The sequence below is a fragment of the Giraffa tippelskirchi genome, chromosome 7, assembly GCF_054371585.1.
Source record: "Giraffa tippelskirchi isolate mGirTip1 chromosome 7, T2T-mGirTip1v1.2.pri, whole genome shotgun sequence".
In the NCBI taxonomy this organism is placed as follows: Eukaryota; Metazoa; Chordata; class Mammalia; order Artiodactyla; family Giraffidae; genus Giraffa; species Giraffa tippelskirchi.
The window spans coordinates 128,369,983-128,386,123 of NC_137281.1; the positions used below are offsets into that span (position 1 = coordinate 128,369,983).

At 37.9% G+C, this 16,141-nt stretch overlaps 1 protein-coding gene across 2 annotated transcripts in view; it reads right to left on the minus strand.

Annotated features, from left to right (window-relative positions):
* The window catches only part of WDHD1 (WD repeat and HMG-box DNA binding protein 1), a 55,490-nt gene extending 39,382 nt beyond the window's left edge, over positions 1 to 16,108 (minus strand). For both annotated transcript variants that reach the window (XM_081509453.1, XM_081509451.1), the window contains exons 1-6: positions 16,035 to 16,108; positions 15,712 to 15,804; positions 6,479 to 6,590; positions 1,659 to 1,810; positions 551 to 662; positions 332 to 382 (exon numbers count right to left, since the gene is read on the minus strand). In XM_081509453.1, the coding sequence (XP_081365579.1) occupies positions 332 to 382; positions 551 to 662; positions 1,659 to 1,810; positions 6,479 to 6,590; positions 15,712 to 15,788 (504 nt within the window). In that variant the 5' untranslated portion in view covers positions 15,789 to 15,804; positions 16,035 to 16,108. The remainder of the gene's footprint in view (positions 1 to 331; positions 383 to 550; positions 663 to 1,658; positions 1,811 to 6,478; positions 6,591 to 15,711; positions 15,805 to 16,034) is intronic.
* Between the last annotated feature and the right edge of the window lie 33 nt (positions 16,109 to 16,141).

The window sequence follows — 16,141 nt, forward strand, 5'->3', positions numbered from 1 at the left end:
TTTCCAATCCCCAACATCTAGGGACCAAAATATGGTAATCAGTTTGTAAATATATAATGATCAAATTTCCCTTACTGACTTACCAAACCTAAAAATGAAATATAAATCTATAATTTCCTTTGTGACTGGGTACAAAGTCAATTAGTCTTCAACATATTTACTTTTGAATAGATTACCGTGGAATTCAATCACAAAACCAGTAGTTTATGCTACTGAAAAGAAACGAACTATGAAGGAAAAGAATTACTAATTTGGCCCAATAATACATTATGTAACACCCAATATATGACCAAACAGGCAAACAGTTTTAAATTCAAATTGATGAGTTTACCTGATCTGAAATTTGCCACACTTTGACAGATCCATCACAACTAGCTGATGCCTGCAGGAATAAAACAACAGATTTCTCTATAGTTAGAGCCATAATACTATACGGAAACTGGTTCAACTGATAAACAGGCTTTTATCAATTGCATGAAATTTTATGCTGATTTTCTTACAGCTTTAAACATATTCACCAAAAAATACAAAAAGGGGAAAAAATGATTACCAGAAAGATGTCCTTAGGGTCAAAGGAAACACTTAAAACAGGGGCATCATGTCCTCGAAATGTTTTCTGTTGGCTGCAATCCATCACATCCACAATTTTGACTAGAAAGTCACTAAGAACAAAAAGAGTAATGTATATCAATAAATGCCAATGCAAAAGGCTCTCAAAAGCTATGACCCAAATATTTCAAAAACACAAGAGTAAATGCCGTCATTTCTTTGTAGCAACCTGTGAAATCTGGCACCCATATCTAATAACTTACCTTTTAGTTTTGCTCTATAAAGATGCTATAAAAAAATAACTCAAGGTTTCCTATATGTTAAAAACAAATACTTTCAGGAAGTGGCTTCCTTAGTTAAATCTTAAGCTTCTACTATTTGCTAATCTAATTACAATCATTTTTAAAAGCACTATGCCAGCACTTCCCTGGTGGTCCAGTGGTTAAGAATCCGCCTTGCAATGCAAAGGACACTGGTCTGACCCCTAGTCTGGAAAGATCCCAAATGCTGTGCAACAACTAAGCCCTTGAGCCGCAACTACCCACACTGAAGCTACTAAAGCCCACTTGCCCTAGAGCCCACGCTCTGCGACAAGAGAAGCCACCACAATGAGAAGTACGCACATCCCAACAGTCGCCCCCGCTTACCACAAACAGAGAAAGCCAGTGTTCTGCAACAAAGACCCACCATAGCCAAAAAATAAATAAGTAAATCTTTAAAAAAAAAAAAAAGCACTAAGCCTTTTACTCCAACTCAGCAATTCACCAATTACACTTTCTATGACAAATAAGCATCAAGGGAAACAAAAATCCTAACTGTACAGTCTAGGTTCTATCTAAAATAATTTTTAAAATTTTGTATCCAACTATCATCTTTCCTCAGTCTTTTCCAATATTTACTTAGCAGGCTATCAACAAAGCAATATACTTCAATTCACAAAGAAGCACAAGTTTATCATCAAAAACCTTTACCGGAAAAAAAGACTAAAATATAATAATTAAATAACAACAACAAAGAAGGACTTGAGTCCTGAAATGTTACCCTGAATCCAATGAATGAGGCCATTTTGTTCTAATATTATTTCATTTTCTGATACCCAAGAGCCTTACCTAGATCCAGCAGCAATTTTTGTACCATCCCCATTAAAGACCACATGGTTTGCATTTGTGGTGAAGCGAGTTAATATTCCATCTGGAACTCCTTCAGGAAACGTGTGCACTTGAATAGTATTGTTAGATACTGCAGTGACCAATTTTCCATTCTAGAAGAAAAATAAAAGAAACACTGGTAAAAATGAATTAACTGGGTAGTTAAAATCCTGTAAAAAAAACAACAGCAAAAAATTTACAAATGTAATCCATGTTAAGAGAAAAATAATCACTCAATGTACAACTTTTCTGAAATAGCTATCAGCGAGAACTTATTTGCTTATTTGTCTTTAGAAAATTTAACTCCCCCTTCATCAGCCCAACTTTTAGCCTCTGATTTTTCTTGTACTTCTGCCAAGAAAAATAATTAAATAGTGTTTTATGGATTCCCAAATGTCACAAAAAAAGAGACTCTGACAAGAAAACATAGCTAGTTTCAACGAGGGACCAGCACAATGGACACACTATCAGTGCTGCTCTATGTTTCCAGAAAACAAACATCAGACGTCTTTTCGGAATACGGTGAAGTCTAAATGCAGAATTCACTGCTCCATTTTTTTAAGCACGCCACATAGTAGGTGGGATCTTAGTTCCCTAACCAGGCATTGAACCCAAGTTCCTTGTAATGGAAGTGCAGTGTTTATTTAGTATTATAAAAACACTTGAATAAACAGAAAATTTTGGGATCTGAATATGATCAGAAAACACTGCTGTTCTGCAGAGCTTTTAGCTAAGAATCATAAAAGGTTAAGGATCTGCCCTACCACCTTAATTTTTATTACTTATCCAGGAAGAATTAAGTCCTGATGGGCAAGACATAGTCTACCAACCCCACACACAATTTAAAATATCATATGGTCAATTTATTAATTTATATTAAATAATAACTGCCAAAAGACACAAACTACTCAAGTTTGTTAATGAACATACTTTACCCTACAGCAATAGATCTTAGCCATATTTGCATACTTAGGACCTCTCAGCTTATCTGCAGCATCTGCTCCCATTACGGGGAAAGAACCTGGTAATACAATGGCAAGTTACCATACAGCAATATTTGGGGAGATGTATCTATCTGTTCAAACAACAGTACAGACAACTCAAATTTGAACTGTGATAAACACCTCTGAGTTCAATTATTGGAATACTGGTGAAAAATACTGTTTATGTCTGTTTGCAACTACTGTATATAATTAAAAACCCATAATAAACTAAATTGATAATGTTGAAGATAAGCTAACAATAGTTTAAACGTGAAAACAAGTAGAGAATTAACAAAAAAGTATAACCAACTCAACACAACACTGATGGTGGTAAGTGTTCTTTGGCCAAACTGTTAAAACACCGACTGTTGATTTATGTGCATGGACAGAAATTCTGCAACCTGGCTATTCTTTACTTTGCAGACAGATTTCTTAGTAGAATACCAAGCATCCTCAGTTATCTCCAGTAAAGAATCCTGGTAGTTCTTTAATACAACATTAACTAGCCCTCTATTCATGTGAAAATGTTAAAAATACATAACTACACTAACTCCCTTGCAAGCCCAGAATAAAGGCCTTGCTTTGAAGTCATTTTCAAACAAATCTACTAGGAAATCAACTCACCACCAGTATATAATGTCAACTAGTAAAAATGAAAGAAAAAAAAGAAACCATGCAAACGATCAGAGCTGTGTTGCATCAGGTCAAGACTATTCTTTTCCTTGGTACATAGGGAGGAACGAACCCCAGTAAAGGATGACTTGGGCCCACTGTGTTCCTTACTAGCCATTTGACCTTCCTCTGAGCTTTGATTTTCCCAGAACAAAAAGACAATGTAAAATACTAGGCAAGTATTAACAATAGTTAACTACTCACAGATACACTGATACATCCCACTTTTACTATTTTAGAGGGTGATACATTTTTCTGCTTTGTTCTCAATTAAAGCACCTAATTATATTTTCCTTATAATCAATTATGCTTTAAATGAAATACATTGCAAAATTGTCAACTTTGCATGGCTTTTGGAAACATCTTTTCACTGAAGTATTGGGTTGGCCAAAAAGTTCATTCAGGCTTTTATTTACATTGTTACTGAGACAGCTAAAGCTTAGGTGGGTTGATAGGGAGTCCAAGGACCCTCAAGGAGGAGGAGGAGGAGACCAACATTCTTTATACTTTTTCCCTTAAAGCATCAAGTCAGGTAGACTCCACAAACAATACATCTTGCTCATGTGTATGTTTTTTTCTTTTTTAACTCCATGTTAATGATTAAAATGGTAACCATGTATCTTGTCTGAGAATCTGTTTTTCCCTCAAGACTTACACAGTGACAACATATCTCACCCAAGGACATGTTGTAGGAATACATCCCCCCGGTAGCTAATCCTGTGCTGGTGTTATCTCAAGATGTATGTTATGGGGGAAAAAAGGTCCAATAGAGCTTTTACAACCTTGAAACAGTCTTTTGATCTATTGTTAGTGACTAATTAAAAGTATGTAACGCTCTGCTCAAACTGATGACGGGTATTTTCTCCACCCCCTTCTGAAGTCTATGTCAGAAACTTTCTCTGCTCCTTTTCAATAAACTCTCTCTGCCACAAGCCTTGAGTGATTTCTGTTATTTCTATGAGGGAATTCTTCTCCCTACAAGAGCCATGAGCTGGGTAGAGCACAGCCTGCACTCTGTAGCTTCACCACATCAGGACTGGTTTTGTCTCATTATGGAAAACCAGAATGAACTTTGAGGCCAACCCTATACTATAAATTCCATTCCTAAAGCCAAACATTTTAGCACTTAACATGGGACTTCTAGTGGGCTGAATGATGTTGATGTTCAGTCCCTAAGTTGTGTCTGACTCTTTGCAACCCCATGGACTGTAGCACACCAGGCTTCTCTGTCCTCCACTATCCCAGAGTTTGCAATGCTCAAATTCATGTCCACTGACTTCATGATGCTATCTAACCATCTCATCCTCTGCCTTCCCCTTCTCCTTTTGAAGTCAATCTTGTCCAGCATCAGGGTCTTTTTCCAATGGGTCCACTCTGCATCAGGTGGCCAAAGTATAGTAGTTTTTAGCTTCAGCATCAGTTCTTATTGACTATTCAGGATTGATTTCCTTTAGGATTGACTGATTTGATCTCTTTGCAGTCCAAGGGACCCTCAAGTCTTCTCCAGATCATAATTTTAAAGCATCAGTTCTTTAGTGTTCAGTCTGCTTTATGGTCCTACTCTAACATCAGTAAATGGCTACTGGAAAAATCATTGCTTTGACTCTATGGACCTCTGACTATACACCTCTGCTTTTGAATATGCTGTTTAGGTTTATCATAGTTTTCCTTCCACAAGCAAAAGCATTTTTTAATTTCATGGCTGTAGTCACCACTGCAGTGATTTTGGAGCCCAAGAAAAGAAAATCTGTCACTGCTTCCACTTTTTCCACTTCCATTTGTCATGAAGTGATGGGACCAGATGCTGTGTGATCTTAAGTTTTTTTAGTGTTGAGTTTCAAGCCAGTTTTTTCAATCTCCACTATCAAGCTAATCAAGAGGCTCTTTAGTTTCTCTTCACTTTCTGCCATTAGAGTTGTATGATCTGCATATCTGAGGCTGTTGATATTTCTTCTGGCAATCTTGATTCCAGCTTGGGATTCATCCAGCCCAGCATTTCCAATGATATAGTCTTCATGGAAGTTTAAGCAGGGTGACAATACAAGCCTTGTCGTACTCTTTCCTAATTTTGAACCAGTCAGTTGTTCCATGTCCGGCTCTAACTGTTGACTTGGCTCTAACTTCTTGACTTGCATATAGGTTTCTGAGTAGACAGGTAAGGTGGTCTGGTATTCCCATTTCTTTAAGAATTTTCCAGACTGCTTTTATCCACACAGTCAAAGGCTTTAGCGTAGTCAATGAAGCAGAAGTAGATGCTTTTCTGAACTCCTTTGTTTCCTCCATGATCCAACAAGTGTTGGCAATTTGATCTCTGGCTCCTCTGGCTCTTCGAAACTCAGCTACATACATCTGGAAGTTCTCGGTTCATATACTGTTGAAGCCCAGGTTGAAGGATTTTGAGCATAATCTTGCATGATTTAGCTCATATTTTAATGTACAACAGTCATTTATATTTTTCTCCTGGGAAGACATTTTCTATCCTATATGACTATTTTAAAAAGAATATCTAAAGTATTTAAGGCCATCTCATCTACCTTAATGAGTCTAGGTTTGAAAAATATATGAATTCTATAGAAATATTCTTTTTTCTACCAAATACAATACACTTAACTCAAAATTCATCAAAAACAAAAACTCAGATACTGAGTTTGCAAAGTCCTTCTGAAAACATAGCTCCATTCTCCAAGGAACCTATATCTCATCCCCATATTTACTTTAAATAAAACATTAGAAATATGAAATAAGTCTATATCTTGAAAAAGTTAACAGTCCTTTTTTCCAGTACAATTCCTCAACTTATGTAAATTAGTGAGCTAAAATTTTGAAAATATATTGTTAATTTTCAAAGGAAAAAAGGAGCATTTAAAACTCTAAAGATAAGGTATAATTTCTTGCATATATTTTAACTGGCTCACTGTCACTATCCATTAATCACCTTTTATAAACCACTCATATTTTACCTGTAAAAATTTAAGGCAAATTATGGCATTATTGCACATTTTTAAATATTATTTCATAAGAGAAATAAAAAAAAATCTGCATTCAGAACTTCTATAAAAATACTTTTCATCCAAACATCACATGGCAGTGTCATTTCATATCAATTGCTGTAATTGTTTTTAATACCTTTAAAGCACATGAATATGCTTTTTCTCCAACATTAATGGACTTAGGGTCATCATCATCCAAGTCTTCCCAAATCCTCACATCACCATCACTTCCACAAGTTACAATACAGCTGTGAAGGAAACACACTCATTAAAAAGTCACCTAGTTTTAGGTTTATTAATTTTGTTGGAATGCTACTTTATCTCTTTTTTAATAAAATCAAGGTATTAGCCAATATATTTCCTTATTTTACATATATTAACCTCGATAACAAGGACTGTTAACCTCTCATTCTATAAAATAAAATGTAAGTTTATGTTCTCTACAGTTTCTCCTTGGCATAAAATTCTTTAGATATTTGCAATAATGTAAGAAAAGTGAAGGAGAAGGCAATGGCACCCAACTCCAGTACTCTTGCCTGGAAAATCCCATGGACCGAGGAGCCTGGTAGGCTATACAGTCCATGGGGTCGCTAAGAGTCGGACATGACTGAGAGACTTCACTTTCACTTTTCCCTTTCATGTACTGGAGAAGGAAATGGCAACCCACTCCAGTATTCTTGCCTGGAGAATCCTAGGGACGGCGGAGCCTGGTGGGCTGCCGTCTATGGGGTCGCACAGAGTCGGACACGACTGAAGCGACTTAGCAGCAGTAGCAGCAAGAAAAGTGAAATGTGTAATCTCTGTAACAACAGGGACCAGGTCTACTTTGCTTACCATTGTGCCTACAGCACAAAGCAGTCTCTGACAGAAGCTTTGATAAATGTTGAATGAATAAATGGATGAATGCAAGAGCTCAATTATTCAAAGCTGATTATTCAAGTGGCTATCTGTCATCTCTCAAATCTTGTTTTCTGAGTGCTGTTATTCATTTGTTATGTCCTCTCTAGATACAACAGTAAATAAAACACAAAAATAAAATGGTAAATGGCAAAGAGTAGCCATATAAAAAACTATGGATGGGGGCTTCCCTGGTGGCTCAGTGGTAAAGAAGCCACCTGCCAATGCAGGAGACACAAGTTTGATCCCTGATCTAGGAAAAACCCACATGCAGCAGAGCAACTAAGCCCATGCACTACAACTACTGAGCAGGTGTTCCAGAGCCCAGGAGCGGCAACTACTGAGTTCACATGCTGCAACTACTGAAGTCCATGCTCCTCAACAAGACAAGAGGGCTCCACAATGAGAAGCCTGTGCACCACAACTAGAGAGTAGCCCCTACTTGTAACAACCAGAGAAAAGCCCACACAGCAGTGAAGACCCAGCATAGCCAAAAATAAAAACAAAACTATGGATGTTCAGAAGAAAAAAATTAATTTCCACTTGGAAAATCAGAAGGGTTCATAAGAAAAGGACAGGTAGGACTGGATATGCTGAGATTGGTAAAAAGGACAGTTTCAAACAGACAATACTACATGAATCAAAATAAGAACTATGCCAAAGCCTTTGACTGTGTGGATCACAATAAACTGTGGAAAATTCTGAAAGAGATGGGAATACCAGACCATCTGACCTGTCTCTTGAGAAACCTGTATGCAGGTCAGGAAGCAACAGTTAGAACTGGACATGGAACAACAGACTGGTTCCAAATAGGAAAAGGAGTACGTCAAGGCTGTATATTGTCACCCTGCTTATTTAACTTATATGCAGAGTACATCATGAGAAACGCTGGGCTGGAAGAAACACAAGCTGGAATCAAGATTGCCATGAGAAATATCAATAACCTCAGATATGTAGATGACACCACCCTTATGGTAGAAAGTGAAGAAGAACTAAAGAGCCTCTTGATGAAAGTGAAACAGGAGAGTGAAAAAGTTGGCTTAAAGCTCAACATTCAGAAAACTAAGATCATGGCATCTGGTCCCATCACTTCATGGGAAATAGATGGGGCAACAGTGTAAACAGTGTCAGACTTTATTTTTTTGGCCTCCAAAATCACTGCTGATGGTGACTGCAGCCATGAAATTAAAAGACGCTTACTCCTTGGAAGGAAGGTTATGGCCAACCTAGATAGCATATTTAAAAGCAGAGACATTACTTTGCCAACAAAGGTCCGTCTAGTCAAGGCTATGGTTTTTCCAGTGGTCATGTATGGATGTGAGAGTTGGACGGTGAAGAAAGCTGAGCGCTGCAGAATTGATGCTTTTGAACTGTGGTGTTTGAGAAGACTCTTGAGAGTCCACTGGACTGCAAGGAGATCCAATCAATCCATCCTAAAGGAGATCAATCGTGGGTGTTCATTGGAAGGACTGATGTTGAAGCTGAAACTCCAATACTTTGGCCACCTCATGCGAAGAGTTGACTCACTGGAAAAGACCCTAATCCTGGGTAGGATTGGGGGCAGGAGGAGAAGGGGACGACAGAGGATGAGATGGTTGGATGGCATCACCGACTCGATGGACATGGGTTTGGGTAGACTCCGGGAGTTGGCGATGGACAGAGAGGCCTTGGGTGCTGCAATTTATGGGGTTGCAAAGAGTCGGACAGGACTGAGCGACTGAACTGAACTGAACTGAACTGAACTGAAAGCATACAGGAGTTTACATGGAGCAGACATGCCAGGAAATTGAGGGGGAAAAAAGCAGATTGACTTTAAGGCCAGAGTAAGGAGTTTGGGCTGCCGTCTATGGGGTCACACAGAGTCGGACACGGCTGAAGCGACTTAAGACTAGAAGGAGTTTGGATTCAGTTCTATAAGAAATAAATAAGAGGACTGTCAGTCTCAGTTTGCCCTGGACATTCTTGATTTATGCACCCGGCTGATTTGGCATTTATCCTAATTTTTTGCTTTAAAATATATTAGTATTAGTTGCATTAAAATTTGTCCTAATTTTTCACTTTAAAACATATTAGTACTAGTTGTGTCAAAATTGGTGAATCTGACACACTTCTTTTCCCCTTCAGTTTTTGCCATGATCTTGTTTGTGGTACAAAAAGTGCCATGAATAGAGTTCTCACCTCAACATGTAGGTAAATCTGCAGGACAACCACTGATAATCCATCTCTCCCTTTCCAACCCTTTCTTGATGTAACATAATACCTCTTTTCAAAGACAACAGGTGTTAACTGATAAAAAAATTTTTAATGATTTGTCACAAATTTTACAAAAAAATTGTCTTGAAATAGCTTTTGGTTAGTAATATGTTACAGATCTATTAAAAAGAATAATTTGCCAATCACTAAATAATTTAAAACACTGTACTTTTAATTATTTTGAAGCCCTTCTCCCCATTCTCAAAGGTGTCCTAGGTTAGATGATAAATGAAGGAATCCACTATAAGTTTTTAAGCAAAGGACTAACTCTATCACGTCTTTATCCTCTTTATGACATCATCCTAAGATGCCAGTGATTACCAATGCATTTCTCACTGTCTGGATCCTCCATTCTCCCACAGCAATGCTCTTTCCCTAATCTAACCACCCCTCCCTAACCCTTCTGGTGGGCCTCATGAGATTCATGGTCAGGCACCAGCAAAATCAGCTTTTTTCTGAACATTCCTCTGAGAACACTGCTTCCTCTTCAGCCCTCTTAAGTGGTGGCTGACTTCTTTTCTATATCCCTCTGGGACCCTACGTTATTACCCTGTCCATTCTATTGCCACACCCTACTCTCCTAGGGGGGAAAAAAATAAAGTCTGAAACTGTCATCAGACCACCTACAAATTCTTCAAGAGAAATCCCTTGTTCCCTAACGATTTTTAGCAGCAGGCTCCTTGTTATTCTCTAACACTATTCCTATTGCAATTCTGTATTTTCAATATCTATGTAGATGAAACCTGATACTTGATCTTGTCCTCCATCCCATCTCAGACTCAAATGGTCACAGTCTAGATTTTGTCTTTATCAACACTGCAATTGGTTCATAATCTGTTTCAAGCAGATCACTTATTGTTTCACCTTATACCCTTAATATCCTAACTCCAACAATTTTTAAATTCTATTACAATTATATCTACAATCTACTGAAAGTACCTCTTCGATGTTTCTCATTCCCTCAAATTCTCACATACCTCCTAATCTGGTTTAGATCCATACTGTCACTAAAATGAATTCTTTGCGTCACACTCAAATAAATCCTTTGGCTTTCACTTTGTCTATTTACCCAAAAAAAACCCAACCCTGGTTAAATCCAACTCACTGCCTATTAATAAATTTGCACTTACAGAGCTAAATAGAACTGGAGAAAACACAGAACCAGATTATTTCATCCCAATCTAAATTCATAACTATTAATTTGAATTAGGCCTTTAGTGCTGCCCTGTAATCCACTTGCATTTCCCTAGTTCATTCAACTTACCCGCTTTACTAACCATCTATCATATCTACTCCTCTTTCTTCAAACCTCTACCTCCTGCCCATTCTCAACTAATGACTTTACTTCCTATTTCACTCAGAAAACAGAAACAGTCTACAGAAGTTATCCACATGTTCTCCACATTCATTCTAGGTGCTCCTTTCCTCTATTTATAAAACTGACCGTGCTCCTATCTTTGGCCAATCTCTCCTGCTTTTTACTATACCATAGCTCCTCTCATCCACTCAGACATCCCTCCAGCAATTCTCCCTCTTTTTATTCTAATATTGGCTTAACCCTCTTTTGGTACCTCTCCACTGAAACATATGCTGTCATCTCTCTCACCTTAAAGACTGCCTTTCCTGACTTCACATTCCTATTCCACTACTCTCATTCTTTGAGTGTCATCCTCATAAACGTCAATCCTTTTCTATTCTCCTAAATCCATTGTAACAAAGCTTTTATTGTTACCACTCCATTAAAAAACAAAACAAACAAATAAAAATACCCTCAACTTGACCCACCAGCAGAATTTGCCATAGTGTACTTCCTCCTCCTTAAAATATATATTTGGCTTACTGGTACCATTCTTGTCGCTTGATTTTCTACTTTTCTTGCAATCCTTTCTTATTCTCCTTAGCTATACTTCCTTCTCCTACTTGATATCCTAATATTCTGGAGTGCCCAGGGCTTAGACCTACAACCTCTTAAAGAAAAAAAAAATACATTCACTCCCTCCCTAGATGATTTCATCCAAGTTCACAGCATTAAATATCATTTACATATTCTCAACTCCCACATTGAGATTTCCAGCCAGAACCTCAATCCTTCACTTTTTCTAATTCATATTCAGTACTCCCATTTTATTTAATATATGATTTCTAATTTCTCTTTTTCTGTTGTTGCTCTTTCTCAAGCCTTTATCAAATGTAGTATTTGTATACCTAAATATATATGTAGCATGTATAATATATATATTAGAAAACTTATGAATTTTTGCCTAACTAAAAAATGTATGACATTTTGATTCCACTTGTTTGACTAAGTATGTATAGAATGCTAGATTTCTAATTTATATTCACTCAAAACTTTGATATAGCTCCATTTACTCTAGCATCTAGTATTAGTGCTAAAAGTCTAGAAAGCTTATTATCTCAGTGATTTAAAAAAAAAACTTGAATGACGCTTGAAACTTCCAATCCAATTCTGAGAAAATAAAGACATACTATGTTGTAAAAAAAATAAATAACATGTGACACAGTATTATAAAGTACAAATTTTGTTCAAATTTCACAAAATTTTATGCTAGTGTCCATTATTTGTTTTCATGTCTTATTCAAGATTCTACACTGTATTTAGTTGCATTGAGCAGCTTCAGCTACAGGCAACAAATTCTGATAAATTCTCTTTTCATTTGTATTGTTACAAATATTTTCTAATTTTCTTTGTTATGGCTTCTTAGATATACCCATCCCTTAAAAGTGGACAATTTCCAAATACATGGGGTTTTTGAAGTATCTTTGATATTAATTTCTCATTTAAATGCTTTCTTCTCTGAAATCACCCTCTTGTGTTTTTTTCAGTCTTTTAACTTTATTGAGGCTTTCAAAGGCTTAAGTCAAAGGTCTCTCTTGGTAAATGCCACATTGCACTTGAAAATATGTCGGCTATTTTCAAATATCTTTTGATATTGACTTCTAACATAATCCCACAGTGATAAGAGAACAGACTCTATACGATTTCAAAACCTTCAGACCATGTAATTTTTGTACCTTGTTTTATGTCCCTGGATATGTTACAGTGTCTCCAGTTTACAGTCTATGTGAACTTGAATAGAATTATACCCTCCTGTTGTGTGAAAATTGTATAAATCTTAATCATGTTGAATTGGTTCAAAGTGCTTTTCAGGTCTACTATATACTTCTACTTTTCTGTCTATTCATCCTATTAATTTTTGAGAGTTTGATATTGAAAATACAACTAAAAATCTTCATTTATCTACTTAAAAAAATAACGTAATACATAGAGGAACTACATGTTATTTTGTTCTGTATTTTCCAAGTCTGCTGTAAATGTATTATCATAGTTTCATAATTTAAGAAAAAAAAAAAAACCCAACTCCCTTCCAAGGTGATCTCATCCAAGTTTCTAACGTAAATACCATTTACATATTGACAACTTCCACACAGAGATTTCCAGCCAGGACCTCAATTCTGAATTCCAAGAGGTATCACCTAAAGATGCAGATTTCTATCTCAACCTCAAGTTTCTTCTCTGAGCTTCAGACCCATTTATCTAACTGCCAGGTGGCAATGGGGTTAAGAATCCACCTGTCAATGCAGGAGATGCAGGAGACACAGACTTGATCCCTGGGTTGGGAAGACCCCTGAAAAAGGAAACTGCAATCCACTCCAGTATTCTTGCCTGGAAAATTCCATGGATAGAGGAGCCTGGCAGGTTACAGTCCATGGGGTCACAAAGAGTTGGACACAACTGAGGGACTGAGCACAAAAGTACTAAATCTCCAGTTGGATTTCTCAAAGAAATCTTACACTAATTAGGCTCACACGCAAACTCACACTCTCCACTTCACAACCTCCATTTCAACTATGTTTTGCGTATTTCTGAACAGCCAATTACTTCCCCAAATATCCAGAAACACAGTTTATCCCAAACATTTCCCTCTCCTTCATCCTTAGTATCTGATCCATTCTGATGATTTTACCTTTTAAATATCTCCTGAATGCATTCTCTTTTCTCCATACCCATGTCTACTCTAATCCAAGCTTCCATCACACTCAATGGAACTAATACAGATATCTCCTAATAGTCTCTCTGCATCTACTCCAGCTCCTTTTCCATTTCATCCTGTATGTATCTTTTCAAAAATGAGACAGATCACATTTCTTTGCTTCAAATATCTGAAGCAGTAGCAAATATTTGCTACTGCTTTTAGGATAAAAATTAGATTCCTTAATAAATCCCATAAGGCCTTGAACAGGATGCCTGCTCAATATCCTCACAAATTCAACTCTCAGCAATCTCTGCAACTCTCTCTACACTTTAGCACAGCTAGCTTTTTTTCACTCCTTTAAGAAAAACATGGTGGGCTTCCCTGATAGCTCAGCTGAATCCGCCTGCAATGCAGGAGACCCCGGTTCAATTCCTGGGTTGGGAAGATCTGCTGGAGAAGGGAAAGGCTATCCACTCTAGTATTCTTGGGCTTCCCTTGTGGCTCAGCTGATAAAGAATCCACCTGCAATGTCGAAGACCTGGGTCCGATCCCTGGGTTAGGAAGATACCCCAGAGAAGGGAAAGGCTACCCACTCCAGTATTCCGGCCTCGAGAATTCCATGGACTGTATAGTCCATGGGGTCACAAAGAGTCAGACACGACTGAGCAACTTTCACTTTGGCTTTCAAAAAAGCCGTGGAATTAACCCCATTTGCACTTTTCAGTGTTCCCTCTGCCTGGAATGCCAATATCACCACCCCACTACCACCATCATTCATCTCTTTATCCTTCTTAATGCCTACTCAGTCTTCAGATCTCATCTCAAGAAGCACTTCCTCAGACATCCCTCCCTTCTGAAACTAGGCCAACTTTCCCCACCTATATGCTTATCACTGCACATATCACTTAATAACTTTAACTGTAATTCTAAATATATTTTTTGTGATTAATTTGTATTCTGTTTCTGTCAATCTACAAAGACTTTAAGGTCAATGAGGGAAAAGACTGTGCTTTGTTTGCACTATTGTATCTCTAGCCCCCAGTGGAGCAGACATGCAGTATTTTCTCAGTGAATCAATCAATACAGGAGTGACAGCAGAAGCCACAAACTGGACAGTACTGCATAGGAATTCAGAAAGCTAAAAGGGAAGCTGGAAGAGATATTCACACAGTGAGGTATGGGGAAATCACTGTGGCTTATACATGATTTAACTTAAACTCTATGCTACTTATATCAACCTGTCTTATGGCTTGTCACACATACACTGTACACCTGCTTTAACCGATTTAGAAAAGAATATGTTGAAAAGTTAAAATGGACTAACTGTAACTCAGGCATTCAAATTAGAGCTGGGTGGCCATTGTGGATATGGTTTCAAATACATTCCTGAATTGCTGAGAATTTGAATTTTCTGAAGTGTATCAGATTCAAGGATACCACCAGCTGTTCTCAAAACAGTATCTGGTAGCAGCTGCCAACTGCAACCTTATAACTATACAATCATACTGGACTCTAACTAATCCTTACTTAACAAGCACCCTTACTTCTTGCCCACACCAATCATAATTCTGACAAACTACTCATACAAATTTGCAATTTGTGCTGTTATAAGTCTCCCTCATTTTGAAGTTCAACAGAACACAATTCAGGTGCTTTAATCGGTGTCTCCTGGGCTATAGTCTTTAGTTTGGCTCAAGTAAAACTCTTTTCTATTCCGAATGTACACTGTTAATATAGATTATACTCCTCCAAGGGACTAGAATAATCCTGAGAAAATATCACAACTTAGTAATCAAGCAGAGGAAATAAGTTAGGGGGAAGAAAAAAGCCTATCAAAAAGTTTTGAACAATTTTAAAAAGCAAAGAGCATCACAAAAGGCCCTCCAAAAAGTTTGAGTTAACCACTAAATTTGACAGTCAGGCAGCTAGCATTCTGGCAAAATACCTAATAATGTGAGATGCATAAAGGAGAATGTGGGGGAAAGCTCATATCTTTCCAATTCCTCTGGAAGTAAGATTTCACACTTCTTAGCTTTCTTGACATACTAACACTACCATGCTGGGCCAACGAAACAGTAAATCTATGGACAACACATGTGCCATTTTGCATTTCAACCTTATTTCTATCTGGATGAGCCATTTTACGCAGCACTAGTTACATGACATAGAATAATAACTAATATTCACACCTGAAACCTTCTTTTTGGTTCTCAAAGTACCTTACCTCCCAGAATCAGCAAAACAGACATCTGTATGTCCCTCTGTGTGTCCATATCTCGTGGGCTTCTGTGTGGCAGGCATTTTTTCCTTTACTTATCTGAAAATGTTTTATAAGAGTTAGTATTATTTTAAAGGACAGGAAAGCCAGGGGCTGATCGTAAAGAAGGGAGGTCAGTCTTCTGCGGGACACGCCCTCGGCAGCCCCTTTTCCACCACCCGAGGGGCGCAAACAGGATATAGCGAAGGGTCCGTCGGACATAGACATGAAGAGAACACGCTTGTCTTCGATGGGCCGCATGGACGAGGCCAGCGAGAGGGGCGACTCACCTAGAGGACCGAACCTCCAAAGCTGAGGAAAGGCAACGAGGAGCGAGCGCCGGCGCCGGACGCTTCCCGCGCTCGGCGTGGTCCCACACTGCGCCTGCGCCGGCCCG